The sequence below is a fragment of the Cervus canadensis genome, chromosome 21, assembly GCF_019320065.1.
Source record: "Cervus canadensis isolate Bull #8, Minnesota chromosome 21, ASM1932006v1, whole genome shotgun sequence".
NCBI lineage: Eukaryota > Metazoa > Chordata > Mammalia > Artiodactyla > Cervidae > Cervus > Cervus canadensis.
The window spans coordinates 32,361,413-32,381,216 of NC_057406.1; the positions used below are offsets into that span (position 1 = coordinate 32,361,413).

Consider the following 19,804-nt stretch of genomic DNA (forward strand, 5'->3'; position numbering starts at 1 on the left):
TATATTTGGAACAGAGAACTTACAGTTTTCAGTGGCTGCTGCCATGTAGGTTATACTGTTTTTCCTAGAAATTATTCTCTTGCTAGAAATATTCATTAAATTGTCCATCATGAAAAAAACAGAAAGAAGCTTTTCTCTCTAACAACTTAGGCAAAAAATCTTTAGCATTGTGTGCTCACTGCATGCCAGGGATAATGCCATTTAATCCTTACACTAACCAGGTGTGACTGAGGTACTATAATCCTCATTTAATAGACTGGAATAATGCAACTCAGAAGGATTGAGCAGTTTTCCCAAGATCACCCAGCAGATGAGGTATAAAGATGCAGAATATGAATCTGATTATGTCAAAATCCAAATAACTTCCTCTTTGTCTTTTTGTTTAACCATTTAATACACTTAAATTTCATGTGAAGTGAAGTTACTCAGTCGTGTCCGACTCTTTGTGACCCCATGGACTGTAACCTGCCGGGGTCCTCTGTCCATGGAATTTTCCAGGCAAGAGTACCGGAGTGGGTTGCCATTTCCTTCTCCAGGGGATCTTCCCAACCCAGGGATTGAACCTGAGTCTCCCGTATTGCAGGCAGACGCTTTACCATCTGAGCCATTTCATACAGTTATATAATCTTATAACCCCCAAAGAATCAAGCTCTTTCATACATACAATGGAATATACATATTGCACAGCTAAGAATAGAAATTTGCTTAGTCCTAGACAGAATCAGTCTCCCAAAGCTACTATTAGTCTTGCACGTGCTTACTTTATGAATCAGAAATAATGACATGGGTTATTAAATACCAATTCTTTGCTCCCAAGAGAATACAATGAACAATAGTTGAGAAGTTTATCAGAAGAGGGAATGCAACAAATATAAGTTTAAACACTGAGCTTCCAGTTTGGTAATCATGAAATTATGCATTTGAAAGGAAGTACAATATCTTTAAATTCACCTTTAAAAATATTTGTCAGCTTCATACTAGAGCATGTTGTTGAACCTACCCCTAAGATGCTAATAAGAATCTTAAAGTCCATAAATTATTACTGGAAAAGGGTAAGAAATTTACAGCTAGGACCTGTTTCCCACCCCCACACCCATAGCTGTAGAAACCATGTCCTACACAAAGCTTCAAGACAAAAAGGAAACAAGTCTCTAGGAACATTCAGTTTATTGCCATAATGGATATTGAGTAGAGGTCACTCATTCATTTACTTTAAAAGGTTTTGGTAACAGTGAATCAGGTCAAGATGAACCACCGGTCTAGGACCATATTAGAAACATAAACCACCTAAGCAGTATTAGAAACAAGCTGATTTATTATAAAAAAGAGATGAGTCAAAAAATAAAATTGCTTAAGTTGGGCATTATAGTACAAGTAATACAGCAAAAGAAAAATAAATTACCCTTAAAAAGCCCATAAGGATATTTTTCTCTGAAATATTTATAAAGTTCATCTTATATAATAATATGCATTAAAAGTTAGCTAGACACAGTAAATAAAGGTGCAAAATACTCTTTCTTAAGGACAATAAACAAAAAGATGAAAGAAGAGCACTGTTGAACAGTAGAAAAAGAAGATTAAACTTTCTTAGTGTTCCTAAAATTAAGGATCTCATAAAGAGATAAGTTCTTAAAGGAAGATAGGATGTTTCTGATATTATGCATGATTTTATTTGTAGAATGAATTGATTTATGATCCTCCAAAGAATAACAGAAAGCTCTCTTAATTCTTCCTTTAATCCTCATGAGTCAGTTATGTGAACAAATTTTGAAGACTATGACTCTATAAAAGTCTTTATAAGGAAGTAATGTTGATTGAGTTTTCAACCCAATTAAGATCATGCAATTTTAGAGCTGAGGTTGTTTTTTAAAGAGATAAAAACAGTTCATAAAGAATTGATCCTAAGTAATGAAATAAACTGATTAATCTGCCAATCTTTATGGTATTCTCTTCAATAAATAACTATGGAGTAAAACTTACCACTGTTCTTTTACATCTTGAGTTGAAAAAACATATAATTAAAAGGTCAAGAGAAATATTTTAAATAATCTGGGTCATTAGCATATGTGAATGTTTGTTCATACACACACATACAGACTTATTCTATGTTTTTTAAGTTGAATGAAATATACTTCAAATGGAATAAAGATGACTAAGTTAACCTCTACTTTAAAGAGACATTATAAAAGAATGAGGAGAATTTTAGGAAACATCACCCTCCTGTTACTGTAGCTATCAAGTATGAAAATTATTATGCTCTCTTACCTATCAATCTAATCTATCTCACAGATCTGCTTAACCCATCTAATGTATTTACTGCATGTCTTTCATACTATGTGCAGCAAGTTAATGTCTTATATATTTATAGTTGAAACAAAAATTTTAAAACCTGTCCTAGTTTTGGACTAATTACATTGTAGTCCACTACTATATCAATAAAGGAACTAAAATGTACTTTTTTTTCTAAGGTTGAAAGGAACAATTGCATAAAATATCTAAAAAATTCAAGCAGGATGAATAATGTAAGTGCTATGTTTATTTCTACAAGGTCTTAAGGCTTCATACTTAAGAAAAAAGTTGATCAAATTAAAAATATATTACATAAGTATTTTCAGATATCAAATAAAATTTAATCTATGGCAAATTCTTACATGAGCATTGATTATGTATGCATCGACAAAAATTCATTTAATAATAATACTTGTTATAAATTTAATTTGCCTTCTACCATAACAGATTTGATTTTTAATCTTCTCCTTCCCTCTCCAATACTGCCAAAAAAAAGGAGGAATTAGAGAAAAACTTCTTAAAAGGAAATATGGTTAAGGATTTATATGGGGAACAAAAAGGATATCTTCTATGTTTTTAATCTTCTATTTCTACACATGCCACTACATCAGTGCTTCCCATAACTGTTTGAACAATCTCTCAATAGACTAATTTACATATATTGTGATTTTCGTAACTATTAAGTGTTTGTAAGACAGCTCCAAATTAACAATTTATAAAACATACTTTAGAACTATGCTTTTAGTTAATGAGTATACTAGAAGCTGTGAAAATTGATTTCTTTCAGACTGTCACTCTTGGTTAGTACTTATTTCTTGCCTGAAACATCCCCAGACTTTAAAAAAAAAAAAAATAGCTTGATGCGTTTTGACTCTGTCAGTATCATTTATCTGTACTAACACTGGAAAGAGGACAAATACACAGATATAATACCCTACATCTCTTAATGTTTCCCCCATATTGCCAGCAGTGTCACATTATTTCTTTTAGAAACTACCAGGTTTTTTTTTTTCCTTATCCTGTTAACTAGTGGAGGCCAGAAGAGTAATATTTCAATCAAATAGAAATTATAAGTTTTTAAAATTATAATACTCAGCAAAATTTCTACTAACAGTCAGAAAACTTTGCTTTTCTAACCCTAGTTCTACCTCTAACTGTCATGTGATCTTGGGCAAGCCATTACAGTTGGCTCCCACTCACTAGGATAGAGTCATGTGATGTCATAATGAAGTCATATCATTTCTACAACAGTTTAAGGCACTTCATTTAAAAAATTCTCTGACTTACAAATTAATATGCTCCAAGCTCTGGAGCAAGAAACCTACCAATTTCAACATGTTGACATTATGACAGTGTTTTAAATCCACAATATTAAGTGGCCATAATTATGGAATAATTCCAAAAAAGTACTAAGGTGTTGAATAATTTAAATGGTCAGAAAATACAGCTGATTGACCCTTCCACACATTTATAATATGGGTTTGCATATAGTTTTGTGATTCTATTTAACAAAAGACAATCTCAATCTCATAAAAATTATAAAAACAAAAGTATTGGTATTCTCATCAAATTACAGTGAAATCAAGTGACTTGTAAAGGCCCACATCATTCACTATGGAATTTTATCTTATTTGTAATGAGAAATTGCCATAATAATTTTATTATCTTCAGTTTTCAATAACCAAATTATTTTAAGTGTAGCTAACTTGGTACCATCAACTAAAGTTATATTCCAAGTCAGTAAGCCTAGATTAAACATGAAACCCAATAAATAGTTTTAAAGCACTGAATGAATAACCATACTCCAGATATGGACAGATAGACAATATCACATTAGAAATCTGTTGTTCATACTTAAGGAAAGCAAAGAGTCTTGGCTGTGATATTTTACTGATGATGTTTCTCTGTCTCACTAAAAGCTATGACTAGCTTATTAAAATCTCAGGTAGAACATGAATGATTGGCTATATAATCCACAGTATAGAAACTAAGGCTAACTGACCCAGCTAGAAAAAATGGGGTAATTTATTTTTGTCAAAGAAGCCTAAATATGATAAACATGCAAATGAAATCACTTTGACATGTTTGCTTCTGTCATCTATGACATTTACACTTAAATATATTGGATTCTCACAATACAGCTTCAATAGAATGATGAAATTCTAACTGCAAATCTAACAGCTGCTTTAAGATGGGTGATGTCAAGTAAGGCTGGAGTCGCTGCTCCATGAACTATATCTTCTTCTTGCTAGTCATAACAAGTATGTATTGACCGCTTACTACATGCCTTGAAACTACACTGAAGTGCTCTATCCACAATTTTACTAAATCCTCATAAGTACTCTGTGAAATAAGTGCTTTCAGAAAAGGAGTATTCAGAAAGGGAAACAGATTGTGTCAAGGTGTGTGTCACAAGCAAGTGGTGGCATGAGACGACCCCAAGCAGCTTTGCTTCTCATCATTGCAAATTTTCACAGAAGAAAAATACAGAAGTTACAGAGCCCTCAGTCCTGGTTTCTCCAGGCAATATAAGGGTGAAATTCGAGTTGAAAACAAAATCATTACCTTCCCTGACTTCCACCTTGAATCTGTGTGACTCTTCAGCCTACTGCAAAAAGTTCTCTCTTCCACAGCTAACAGAAAACCTGTGATACCTCTCTGCTTTGGTTCCTGGGAACCTCCCCCATTAAGAACATTTACATGCATGTTTTCAACATTAAAGAATAAAGAAAAGGAAACAATTCTCCACAAAAGTTTCCCTTCAGTGTAAGATAAAAATTGCCACCAGCTTGCTATCCCTGAAACTCCTCAACACAGGCAAGATTCTGCCACTCCCATGACAGGCAAGATTCTCCTGACACAGGGGGGCCACATGTCACGACTGGGCTGAAAGTAGCTTTAATTCTGCAGCTTACTTCAGTGAGGTCATCTGAGAAACAAAATCTACTTCTTAATTGGAAGTCCGTATGAAATTATGATTTCTGACCTGGATCTGCTGCTGAAGCAAATTGATTTTGTGTTGTTGCTGCAGAAGCTGCTGCTGCTGTCTCGCGATCTGTGGAGAAACGGAACAAGGAAAATTTAAGAGTGTATTGCAGTCCCAGGGGAAATTCCCATGGTTCTGTGTCACAAAGTTTAATATGACATTGATTAAGCTCATGAAAATAGATGTGCCCACGCCTCTACAGGACCAGCAATTCATCCTTAAGTCGGATCAAACAAGATATTTTGACTTGGGGAGCAGTTACGTTTCTTTTGGCCTAAAACAAATGAAGTCTAAGACAAGACAACAGTGGTCCAATCCAATTTGAAATGCTAGAGTTTCAAAAATCCCTCTTTCTGGCAATCTAGTAAGGAGGTACTGTCTCTGACATCTTCAGCCCTTAGGAAAGGAAAAGAATGTCACACATCCTCCTGTTTATGAAACAGAGTCCAGAGGAGCACCAAGTATTAAAAGATGCTGTATTCTTTAGTGAGGTGTTGGTACGTTTCTGTGTCTTGGTGAATACCATCATTTCTGCCTCTCACAAACCTCTAACTCCCGAGTCCTCAGCACATTCAATTCTGGTCTCTGCCCCCACTCTCTACTAAATGGATTCTTAATAAAGTCACCAGTCACTTCCAATTTGTTAAATTCTGAAGTGTTTCCTAGTCCCCACGACTTGACTTTTCATCAGAATTCAATACTCCAGTGCTTTCCCTTGCCTGAACCTTCTCCCTTGGCTTCTCTGTCATCACATTTTCCTGGTTTTGCCCTACCTCTGAGTCTGGTCCTTCTCAGAGACCATCAGTGGCTCTCTTCAGTGGTTCAATGCTGTAGGCTCAATTTTAGACTCTATTCTTTTCCTTCTACATATCCGCACATATGTCAAGTGATTACAAATTTGTTTCTCTAGCCTGATCTTTGCCATAAGTGTTAGACCCATTTATCTAACAAACATTCTCAAAAGCACTCCCAATTCAACAGATTCAAAACTAAACTCAAGAATTAGCCCTCAATGTGGTCAACTTAAGTGTTTTCTAAGCCATACTACCACAATCCCCCCGCCCCCTCCCCGTTATTCCTTCTGATAACATCTTCTACCTACTTAATACATTCTATGATGTTATATTTCATGTTTGTTTTAATCAACAGATTTCTGTCTCCTCAGAAGAAATCCATAAATACAGTGATGCTAGGGACTATGCAGATTTTCTTTTCACCATTTACACAAAGTCTGATGCAAAGGAATACAGAAGGAACATTTGATGAAGCATGTATGAGTGAAGAGATAAGAAAACTTTAAATACTTCATTATATGAGATAGGGCAGGAAACCTTCTCACAAGAATGTAACTTCTGACCTCATAAAACTTATAGCTTTCTTACAAATAAGCTCTAATTCTTTTTCCTAATGCTATGATCACTATCATTTTCATTACGAAGGTATATTCTTTAACGTCTGTTTCAGAAAGCTAAAAATTTAGGAAAAAATAGATACAGGGTCCATTACTATGAATGAAAGTAGAGAACTTATATAATAAAGTTGGGCCCTTATGGCTACACAATGCATTTTTTATTTCCCCTGTATACACTGGTGCAATTATAATTATTTTAGTATTTTCATTTTATCTTAAGAATACAGCTTAAAGAAATTCCTTTTTATTTTCTTGAAGAAAAGTAGGAAAGGAAAAGGTAGAAAATTAAATATCACTCTCCTCTTTAAGTACAGTTCTTTCCTCCCAAATATCAATATTTCAGCTGATATTTAAATCTTTTTATAAGTGTCTTAAAATTTTCTCAGGAAACTGACTATCTCATAGGCTTCCACATTCCCTCCTGTTCTAAGTCACTGCTGGCTTTGGCCTGTATTGGTGTGATAGCCTCCTATTTGCTCTCTCTGCTTCTGCCCTTGCTCCTTGCAGCCTGTTATAACCTAGCAGAAAGACAGATCATTTTAAAACATAAGTTGAGTTATGTTATTCATCATTTCAAAACCCTATGTCTCAGTTTCCACATAATGCCTGCAAGGCCCTGTATCTCTCCAATCTCATCTCTTCTCTGTCTCTTCACTATTGCCATACTTTTCTACCATCTATTGAATATACCAAGGATAGTCTTATTTTCCAAGAATACTTCTGCCTCTGGGCCATTGCATGTGCTCTCCCCACCATCTAGAATAATCTTCCTGGATAACTACACTGCTCACTCTCTCACTACCTACGAGTCTCTGATCAACTGTAATATTGTCAAGGAGACCTCCCTGAGCACTCAATCTAAAAGAGCCTACCTCTCTACCTGCCCTCATCCCTATGTCTCTGCTTCATTTTCAACATATACTTAACTGATTTATTGTCTATCTTTTCCTAACTAGAATTCAATACATATGGGATTTTGTCTATTCTATTTCTTCTGTATTCCATTAACTAGGACAGAATCTGGCATCAAATTGGGGCTCAACAGTGGTAGCTCAGGTGGTTAAGAATCCACCTGCAATGCGGGAGACCCTGGTTTGATTCCCTGAAGAAGATCGGGGAGATCCCCTGGAGAAAGGATAGGCCACACATTCCAGCATTCATGTGCTTCCCTGGTGGCTCAGATGGTAAAGAATCCACCTGCAGTGTGGGAGACCTGGGTTCGATCCCTGGGTTGGGAAGATCCCTGGGAGGAGGGCATGGCAACCCACTCCAGGATTCTTGCCTGGAGAACTCTCACAGACAAAGGAGTCCGGCAGGCTACAAGCCAGCACGGCATGCCAGAGGGGACTTGAGAGAGCAGAATGGGCTCCAGGAACCTGACCTGTAGCCTCCAGACGAGATCTTCTCCCAGACTGTGTAGGCCTCATTGCCTGACACCTCTCCAATACAAGGGAGACATTTCTGGAAGTACCTAATGATTTCTTAAGTTCTAAGGAGAATGTCAGAGTAAGTAAAAAATTCTAGAATCTGTGGAAGATGTCTGAGAATAGGCCAGGATGTAAAAAGAAAAAGTAAGGCACACTGCTCTCCGTTAATAATTGCCCAGATTTTTGAGGACAAGCATGCTCCCAGACCCATCAAAATATGGATTCTCTACAAAGAAATATCTTCATCTGAGCTCCGGTTTCAGAGGCTCCTAGGATTTTCTGAATTCAGATAGTTAAAAGTATTGAAGGCTGTTGTTTAGTTGCCAGGTCATGTTTGACTCTTTATAACCCCATGGACTGCAGAATGCCAGGCTTCCCTGTCCTTTACCATCTCCCAGAGTTTGCTTAAATGCATGTCCATTGAGTCAGTGATGCTAACCATCTCATTCATCTGCTGCCCCATTCTCTTCTTGTCTTCAATCGTTCCCAGCATCAGGGTCTTTTCCAATGAGTTGGCTCTTCTTATGAATAAGAAAAGAATGGTGTTCTTCTAGATTGCCATGGGCAATCACTATCTGAAGTTATTTTGTTAATTTTTTTGTTCCTCTTGATTGTCTCTCTTTCCACCAGAATTTAGGGGCTTTGTCTTTCTGTTTAACTGAAGTAACTTCAGTAGTTAGCACAATACCTGGCCCACAAGAAGCACTTACTATTTTTTTTAAATAAATTAAACTTACCTTCTCCAGGGGTTTAAACTATTCTCTTTGTAGATAACCACAGAAAGTAAATTCAGCCCTTTCTTCCAAACTATTTATTGATAAAGAAAGCTGAGCACCGAAGAACTGATGCTTTTGAATGGTGGTATTGGAGAAGACTCTTGAGAGTCCCTGGGACTGTAAGGAGATCCAACCAGTCCATCCTAAAGATCAGTCCTGGGTGTTCATTGGAAGGACTGATGTTGAAGCTGAAACTCCAATACTTTGGCCACCTGATGTGATGAGCTGACTCATTGGAAAAGACCCTGATGCTGGGAAAGATTGAAGGCAGGAGGAGAAGGGGACGACAGAGGATGAGATGGTTGGATGGCATCACCAACTCAATGGACATGAGTTTGGGTAAACTCCGGGAGCTGGTGATGGACAGGGAGGCCTAGTGTGCTGCAGTCCATTGGACATGACTGAACTGAACTGAATATTCTCTCTCATAGTTTCAAATGGGCAACCTGAAGATTCTAATTCAATATAAAAAAGCCATCTGCTTTTCCAAATCTACCTGCCTCTGGACTTAGCCTGTCACCCAGGCTCAACCCTTTTCCTCTCTCTTTAGCCCACTTAAAAAATTCAACTATCCATGATTCTTCCACCTGTTCTCTCTTTTTCCATGGTCATTACCCTGTTTACAGTCTCATGTCTTATTTAGATTATTATAATAGATTCCTATCCAAACTTCCTGCCCCATAATTGGAAATTTACTTCACTAGTTGAATCCTACACCTAGCCTTCAAAGTTCACACTAAACAGGTCAAACAAAAGCTTTCATAACATCTCTGAATGGAAATGTTCTCTTGACTCTCTCTATGGTTCTTTTTGCATTTCTCTCTTATCCATTACCTTGATTACAATCACTTCCATGTTGCATACCACTGAAATAGTTGATCAGTTTTTTTGTTTACTTTGGTATTTCGCCTTTTTATTATGCATGGTAGAGAGGAGAGAGGCTTTTATTGATCTCTGTTTGCCTCACAGAGTGACCTGTAAGCTGCAGGCGAAACAATGCCTGTGCCTCCAGCTCTTGCTAGACTGTGTCTCTAGTTCTGACTCACCTGTTCTTGTTGCTGCTTGGCCAGCTCCATTTGCTGGCGCTGTTTCTCAATCTGAGACGCAGCCAGTTTCTTCTGCTCATCATGGGCAGCCAGCAGCTGCTCTCGCAGACTGGTTAGCTGATTGATCATACCCATGAGCTGCCTCTCCTTCTCAGCTAGGCTTTCGGGAGTCCCTGAGAATAAGATGGCAATAAGACGTGTGAAAAAAAAGAGAAATGAGAAGACAGTGGTTCCTCAATGACAATGACTCGGGTATGTAGAGAAATATTATAAATAAAAGGTTTGGCACCCAAACAAACATATACTTACCTTCTTTCAAACTGTAACTCAATAGTAAAAAGTGATTGCTATTTATCCATTATAGAATATCAGGATGAACGAATATCTTGATTATTTTGTATTTATGACAAGTAACAATCTATATAGCTTTTTTCACTTTAATTATACAAGTAAATAAAATATTATTGGCTTAGCATTTATTATTCTTAATGTTCTAATCTGGAGTCTGATGGAAATAAAAAGTGGTTTAAAGCACAGTTCTTGGCTTTAATTAGTTTTTTAAATCAAATTAAAGAGTCAAGACAAAAACATGAAAACATAATAACTGAAGTTATTAAGAGATCAAGTTATCATTATCAGGGATATCTCCTTTTCTTAAAATGAGAATTTTGAAGAATCAGAATTAAGGAATCCTACATTTAAAAAGGAAAAAAGACAAAACAAAACAATTAACCCATCAAGTTTTAGACTGTTTTCTCTAATGCCACTCAGAGGCTTTCTTCAAAGACAGAATAGCGCTAACAGAAAAAATATTCAAGTTTGAGAATATAAATTTCATGCTATCATGAAATAATGAAACATAGCTGTAAAACTAACATTATGGCCACTCAAGGTTACAGTTAAAGCCAAGATTTGGAGAACAAATCACACAATAATTTAAACTAAGCAGTATGTTTGAGATACTTAAACCATGCCAGTGAATTTTCTAAGTCAGATTAAAATACTGATTTGTTACACCAGAAATGTGAGCGGTTCACTGAAATAGAAACAATATCACTTTTAATTGTTCTTTTAAGATTCATCAGATAGACAAGACCTCTATGGTAAAGAACTAGCAGTAGGAGAGAACACACTTTTTAATTACGATTTTCACTTCAAACATAAGACACTAAGCACTACTTCAATAATGGATTTGCCACCTGTATATGTAAATTAGATAGATCTATTACAACTCAGTCACCATTCCCCATCTCACTACATTTTTCTTCATCAATTTATGCTGAAAAAACACGTGCTTTTAGGAAGTAGTAGCTGTAGCTAGTAGCTTATAATTTTCATGTGCCCATTTGAAATGGAAATACAATTTCAAATATAATTTATATAGGCTATAGAACAAATACCCAGAAAGGAAGTTCTGAGTGGAATAGAAGGCAAGAAACATATCATGTACTCCTTATTATCAATTCTTAGCCTTAATCAGGACAGGTGCTCATTAAAATGTTAAGGATTTATTATATTCCAGATATTCAGATTCCATTAAACAGAAGAAAATTTTTATAAGAATAATAACAATATGACTATTCTAATTAGAATCCCAATATTAAATAATCTAAATACATATTGGAAAGATATTTCAATGAAAATATTCAAATGATGGCAAAATGTACAACCTCATACACCATCAGCAGAGGAGTAAATTGCTATCACATTTCTCAGAATATACACTAGGAAATGTGACACATATCATGTTTTATGATACTCATAAGGAGATTCAGGACAAATGCTAGGTTTTTGGCAAGATGCAAGAACCATTTACTGAGAGCAAAGGTCTGAGAAAGGGTTTGGTTTATGGATGAGAATCAAGGCGGTAGTTTCATTTCTAAAAATCTAACCCAAGAAAACTGCAGGAAATGAAGTATTAACAAAGTTCTTAAATGAACTATTAGAAACAATCTAAATACCAAATCATCAAATAATTACAGGACATCCATATGGTAGTATTTTGTACCCATGAAGAAAAAGTATCTTAAGAATATTTTATAATATAGGAACTTGTTCATGACATAAAGCTAGGTGAAAAAGTTGGATAGAAATGAAACATTTGTATCAACACTTCAAGGCATACACATATCTACATTTATAGAAAAAAGACTGGAGGAAAGTTTATCCATATATTAATAGTGCTTATTTCTAGGTGATGGGTCATTAAATGGATCATTTTAATCTTTTCATATTTGTTACATTTAGAAAATCTTCTACAATGAATATTATTACTATTATTATTATTACTTGGTAAATACATAGAAGTATAATTTAAAAGCTTAAGGTGCCATTATCTATTTTATAACTGATATAATACCAATGTATAAATAAATATATATATTTGATAATGAATACAAATAAATATTATTTTGGCTTTCAGTATATGAAATATTAACAAAATCCTGTCTTCACTTAGTCACACAGACATCAATAAGATTTATTTGAAATCTAATTTTATTGTCTCTGTTCAATTCAAACTCTGTGATCCTTTATCCCACTTCCCTTCATCTTTCATGTTTCAGTTACTTGCACTCTAGTGTGTTTTAATTTATGCTAATCTTGCTTCGATTTCCTAAGAATGGAGGCTTACTTAAGAGACAAAAATATCTTACGTTTCAGTTCTTTCTACTGCCTAGTGACTATAGAATGGTTATCATGAGAGCAATTCTTTTAATTCTGTAGGTTCCAGAGCAGAGGTGCACATTAGAACATTCCTTAACCTAATGTGAGGGAAGTCATTAAGGAAGGGAACCAGCTTCAGTCATTCCAACCTCAGGAAGAGATATCACCACGCAAACATTGCTTATATTCTTTCATCTTCCATATCTGATCCACTGGGAATCCTCTCATCCTTAGACCATATTGTAAATCAGTCCATGGATTTTCATTTCTACTAATGCCCCTCATTTCAGGCTACTACCATCTCTCTCTTGCCAGGACTCCCCCAACAGTTTCTAAAACATTCTATCTTCTACTTCTCCTACTAAAACCCATTCTCCAAGCACAAGTTCAGAGCGCTCATTTAGAAAGACATGCCAGATCATGTCAGGCATCCCGGGTGGCTTAGCAGTAAAGAATCTGCCTGCAAGGCAGGAGACTCGGGTTTGATCCCTGGGTCAGGAATATCCCCTAGAGAAGGGAATGGCAACCCACTCCAGTATTCTTGCCTGGAGAATCCCATGGACAGAGGAGCCTGGCGGGCTACAGTCCATGGGACTGCAAAGAGTCGGACACGACTGAAGCGACAGCATGCACACTCATCAGCTCATATCACACAACAGAAGAAAACCATTTCAAAGCTTTATATTGGACACAGAATAAACTCCAAACTCCCTGCCCTTGCAGAGCCCTGAATGATCAGGCCCTTGCCTTCTTCGGCATTATCTCCTCCCATTTTCTCTTGCCAAAATACTTTAGTCCTATTGCCTTCTTTCAGTTTCCCTAATACCAATATGCAACTTGTTCGCATTTTAAGGCCTCTGTATTACCGACTCGATAGACATGGTTTTGAGTAAACTCCGGGAGTTGGTGATGATCAGGGAGGCCTGGTGTGCTGCGATTCATGGGGTCACAAAGAGTCGGACACGACTGAGCAACTGTACTGAACTGATTTCAATTATTTCCCTCTGGTAAACTTTTCCCCTAGCGTTTCTCAATCTCAGTGCCATAGACATTTTAGTTCGTATGCTTCACTTTCTGGGGAGTCACGCAGTATAGATGCTGGTAGCACACCCTGCCTAGCTGTAACACCTCAAAATGTCTCCAGACATTACCAAATTTCCCTGGTAAAGAACTACTAGCTTTTTGGGATTTTTCTTTCATTCACTCAACATATATCCACAGAATTCCTCCTGCATGCTTCACACTATTCTAGGAGTTGGGGCGCTATATTGTATAAGCCAGACAAATGTCTGCTTCACAGAGACTACATTTAAAGGGAGGAGATAATCAACCAACCAATCAACCAATTGACTCTAATCCATCCAAATGGTAACTTACATGCCAACTCCTCTCCCAGAGCGCTTTTCCTGAACACTGAAATTAAAAGAGCCGCCCCCTCCTCTTCTATCATGGGACTCCATCTTTATTCTGTACTTGGCAGTCAGCACCATATGCCGTGTTGTTACTGATATTTATTTATTGAATCTCCCAGTAGAGAATAAGCTCCATGAAAGCAGAATACTAGCTTGTTTTGTTCAACACTATATCCCCCAGTAATGCCTCATACATGGTAGACAGTGTGTGTGTGTGTGTGTGTGTGTGTGTGTGTGTCAGTCGCTTGGTCATGTCCGACTCTCTGTGACCCCATGGACTGTAGTCCGCCAGACCCCTCTGTCCATGGAATTCTCCAGGCAAGAATACCAGAGTGGGTTGCCATTCTTTTCTTCAGGGGATCTTCCTAAACGAGGGATAGAACCTGGGTCTCCTGCATTGCAGGCAGATTCTTTATTATATGAGCCAACAGGGAAGCCAGACACCCCATAACTTTTTATTAAATGAATTAAATAAATAATTATTTAAACAAATAAAATAAATAAATTAAATAAATAATTATCAGTCCTTAATTGACTGATAATGTACAATTCTATGCAAATAGATAAAAACCCTTATCAGGATGATTTAAATTAAGGATGGCTTCAAATACATTTGATATAATGAGAAAAAAAAAATCTTTGGAAGCTGATATTTCCTGAATATTGTTCTACCAAAACAGAATAGATATTTGGCTTGAAGTTGAAAAATCAAAATCACAGTAAATTTTTGGAAGTTTTGATCCAACTAAAGGAAAAATAAAAGGAAGGAAGAGTCAGTCAGGAAAGGAAAAGTCCTAGAATTTCAACACTAAAAGTAAATTAGAGATCATGTTTCTTCCCTTGGAAACATTACCACACATTTAGTTCTTTGTTTTAAAGCAATAGTCAATCTTTGCCAGGATGTTTTGTTCTTTTATTGCTCGTGTTCCTTAGATTATCACAGTTATAATTTGGATAGGACTCTACTCAATTTAATTTTTTTATGGAAATGTTGCTGATTTCAATTGGTATTCCACTCGAAGGATCTAAAAGTCATTCATTGTGTTGCCTTTAAAAATTCTGCCTAGTGAAAGAGTCTCTACTAGACTGTAAGCTCCAGAAGGGCAGAAATCTGTCTACCCCATTTGCTATCATTACATCTCCAGAACATAGCACATGGCAAGACAGATAGCAGTATTTGTTGAATGAACTAAGAATATAATGAATAGAAACTAACTTAAGTTATTCTAAATTTATTACTAAAGCTTTTTTCAGTGGTAGTCTTATCCAACAAGAGCAAAAAGTCAGACCCCAACATCACAAGGTATGAATAGCATTATTCTGATTCATCAAAGGAATATTTAAGTCATCCAACCTACAAACATCTGTGAATTGGTCTTTTTCACTTACAATGAAGGCAATCAAACTTTGATAAAATTTAACTACATACCCTTTACTGCAGTGTAGATACTCTTAGAAATTGGAATCAATTAAAATTACATAAGGGGCATTATCATTTATTACATGACAATATACATTGATATCCTACTGTACATTGCTAATATGATAAATATACTCACTTTTGGGTTTCTACAACTTATTTTGAAAAAATAGTTCCTTTTTGCTTCAATACCTTTATTTTTTGGCTGCACTGGGCAGCTTGCAGTTTTAACTAACATCAGGATTTGAACCCCAGTCCTCAGCAGTGAAAGTACAAAGTCCTAACCACCAGAGAATTCCCTTTGTTTCAATATCTTAAATGGTGGACTTTGGCATGGATTTTAAAATATATGTACTATAGAAAGCTATCAATTTTAGGAGTGACTACAATTAGAGTGAAATGAAGGACTTGAAAAGTAGCTATGATCTTAACCACTGTTACCCCCCATGACTAGATATTTTGTTCCTGGGATGTTTTGAAGAAGATGTATGTACTATCATTGTGCAGTGAAAACAAGTACCACTGTTACTTCTTATAAAAAAAAGTACGGTTCTATATAATCTCTTATGACACAAGTCTACTTTTTAATGGAGATTGTAATCTTATAAACTTCTCCCAAATTTATTCCAGCCACTTACTTGGATATTGTACTTAAAATGTAAAACAACAGTTTAAAAAATATGGCATTACATTTGCTTCATGTAGAGACTGGAATACAGTCAATAATAACTATCTCAAAACATGGCATTGTTTGGTCATTCATTCATGAAATACATACTGGGTTCCAAACTGTGGTCTACTAGTAAGGGAGGTAATGTACAAGGACAGTTCACCATGTGAGCAGGCTAACGATGGGTGCATCTTAGAGAGACTCTTCATCTAGCTGTCGTGGGTCTGAATATATTTTCAAGTTCCAGAGGATTTTAGAGATCACCCATTCCAACTTTACTGGAGACTGACTACCAAGCATTGTGTAAACAGCACAGACTTTGAAGACAGAATTAAAGTCAGCTCTTGACCCTCTCATAACTAAATATATGGTTTTGGATAATTAATCTCTTTCTTTGAGATTCAATTTCTTCTTACATAAAATGGGAATAAAATGACTTTGTTACAATAATTCTCCAAGGAAGATGTTAACAAAGTGCCTGCACACAAATGGGCATGTAGTCAATGCAACTGCTTTTAAATGAGTGGATGAGGAAACAACTAAAAGAGCAGCTTGATTTCCACAAGTCCTTGAAATAATCTGGGCAACAAGACACTGCATCTTTTTGACTGCACCATGCTTCTCTAGATAGAGAATTGTTCACTTCAAAAAGGAAAAGGCTTTAGGTTAATTCTATTATACAGTGATCTGGATGGCATAAGCTTTGGAGTCCCCATCTACAAGAAAAATACATAAATAATGTTTTTATAATTATTTTAATTTTAGAATCTTCACACCCTTTGTACAAATGAATACTTGTTAAATGAATGAATGCATTTTTAAATGAGAAAATGTGGAGGAGAGCATATTTTTACTTTCAATAATAAAACCCAGATTAACTATGTAACAGTATCTGCTTAAAACATGCTTTATTAAGTGCCTTCTGTAAAAGGTGTATAAAACTTCTTAACTGGTGACCTGGATTATCAATTTACAGATCAAGGAGAGCCAGTGGCTGACTGTTCTCTTTCTATCACTTGCTGTGCTTACACACTGGCATAAGGACTCTGGCTTTCTAAGACAGAGCAAGTAATTGATTTGCAGAAAACATAAAGTCACTTTCTGCTTTCATATACACTGCCAGACTTATTTTAAAAATTTATATTCTGTACACCAGTAGTCTTTCTTCAGTTCTTATGAAATAGTTTTTATAAAAACTGAAAACATTACTCATAAGCAACTACAAGGAACTATAAAACAAGCTTAGTAGATTAAAAACATTAAACATTTACTTTATTTAGAAGTAAATGACTATATGTTATGTACCTTCCTTATGGCTGTCTCTTATGTTAAACAAATTCTAGATCCAACAGTTCCCTCAGAAAATAATCAGCATTTCCAACCCCTCTGAAAAAATGTGAAGACATATATAAATATATATATGTATATATTTTATGCACAAATGAAATAGTCACAAGGTAATTAGCAAAACGTGTGTTTCTTAAATAGTTACTGGATTTTTAAGAGTGGGTTTAAAACAACTTCCAAAGTTGTGCAGATCCTAACGTATCTAAATGCTGAGATTTTAGTTTCCTTGTTTTAAATTTACAAAAACCCAAGGATACCTTTTACTAGATGCATTACTTAGGACCTGATTCTGGTTCCAAGCCTGCTTATTTTCAAATTCTCTAATGCTATTTAAAGAGAATTATCTCTTTCAAGTCATATACTAAATCTACGTATCTCTTAATTCTCAAAATTTCAAGTCACCTAAGAGAGAGTCTACTTTAATTGACATGTTGAAACTACATACATGTCTTTAATTCATGAGTTCTGATAGACCATAGTATTGCTAAATAGCTTATTTCCTTGAACTCATTATTGGCATTCTAGAGCTGTTTGGTGTGTTTGCCTTTAGGTCCCATCTTCTAGAAAGAAAAAAAAAAAAAAGTATAGCTTTCCAAAAAAGCCATTTTTTTCATTATACCAACTGCAGCTGGCATTTTCCTGAGTATCAGATCCGATACTTTGTTGACCTAAATTAATGCATCCTGAGCAGGGTGAGAAGGGTCTACAGGGGTATCAATGGGAAAGAAAACAAGAGTAAAGAATTCTTCAAACAAGGCCAGCAAAGAGACTGATCTAGGCTTTTCTGAGTGGCCTAGCCAAAACACCTCTCAAACAGTGCCCTGCTTTTAGAACCTGACCAAAACAGAAATATTTAAGAGAATTTTTGCATGCAGATATTTTTGTTATAATTCTACAAATAAACTGAACTCAGTAAAACACACATTTTGCAATAACTTTGTTGCAAAACAAATGATCTGTTTAGATTAGCCAAAGCTGCCATGGATCCCCAGATACTGTCCTCAGGTGAAGTGCCAAAGCAATGACCTTCAGTGTAATGGAATTTCATGCTAGCTGAAACAATGTGTGACGCTACTGGCTGCCAACTGGAGTGCAGGCACTGTTTTCTCCCCTTCTCAGTAACTATGAGGCTATAAAATATATTTCTTCACCTTTCACACAACCATTACTTCAGTGCTTCTGCTATAGATAAGGCCAAAACCTCTGTAAACTGGCTCGTTACACTATATGACTGATTAGAGAGGAAAAAATAATTTCTTTAGGTAGGTAATACGTTTATAACATATATTGATTGTTTGCTATCAGTAGAGCTTTTTAGTCAAACACTTTTGTCCTGGAAAATGGAATCCATTGTCCTTTTTGTATGTTTCTCAGAGGATAGTTTTCTAATGTGCCTAATTACTTCACATTTCCAAAGTACCAGACCATAAAATGGTCTAAATTCTAACAGGCAAGGCAATCTAACATGAAAAATAATTTTATGCTTTTATAAGTGGGTGACCTTTCCTAACTCACATTGTTTCTTGAGAAATGAGATTGAATTTAAGTGGGTATGGTAACTTTATTGATAGCTAAGCTATCCAAACCAGATACTATTTATTTCTTCTACTTTAAAAGTTTACGATTTTTTCTTTTTTAAATAAGTAATAGTAAGAAAGGCTTCTGTGAACGTCACCAAGCTGTAAGTTTGGAGAAGGAAATGGCAACCCACTCCAATATTCTTGCCTGGAGAATCCCATGGACAGAGGAGCCTGGAAGGCACAGTCCACGGGATCGCAAGAGTCGGACACGATTTACAGACTAACTCACATGCATACAAGCTGTAAGTTTCGTTTTTGTCCAAACGCCCTGGAAGCAATTCACTCAGAGCAACCTGAAGGCAGCACTTAGGAACTGTGCTCTGCCCTCACTTGGCTATGGTCTTACATCTCCAGCATGGACACACACACACATGTACAGGCACATTCAGTCACTCACTCACATGCTTCCTGGAATTGATTTTTAAAAGTTAAGCGAAAACTGACCAGTGTAAGTGGAGGAGAGAAGTTTCAATCCACGAGAAGACTCAGTAAATACTGTAAAGGCTGTAAACTTTGTAATAAAAGCAAAGGCTCTATTCAACTACATTACTCTAAATTATCACTAATAAATGATCTAATAATTGAGTAAGTTCATATTTTCAGATTTTAAAAAGGTCATGCTTATCCTTCCCTACCCTGACAGAAAACAGTCTGCACATACATGAGACTTACACCTTTATTTGCCTCATAAAAAATAGCTGCCAAACAGCTAGGCCATTGTTCTCGACTAACTTCTTCTCAGGTGGCATGAAACCACATTCCTGGGCAGCACGTAA

At 35.9% G+C, this 19,804-nt stretch overlaps 1 protein-coding gene across 18 annotated transcripts in view; it reads right to left on the reverse strand.

Annotated features, from left to right (window-relative positions):
* The window catches only part of SOX5 (SRY-box transcription factor 5), a 1,099,609-nt gene that overhangs the window by 218,214 nt on the left and 861,591 nt on the right, over positions 1-19,804 (reverse strand). For all 18 annotated transcript variants that reach the window (XM_043441163.1, XM_043441162.1, XM_043441157.1 and 15 more), the window contains 2 exons: positions 9,936-10,108; positions 5,276-5,344 (listed from right to left, as the gene is read on the reverse strand). In XM_043441163.1, coding sequence (XP_043297098.1) covers positions 5,276-5,344; positions 9,936-10,108 — 242 coding nt within the window. The remainder of the gene's footprint in view (positions 1-5,275; positions 5,345-9,935; positions 10,109-19,804) is intronic.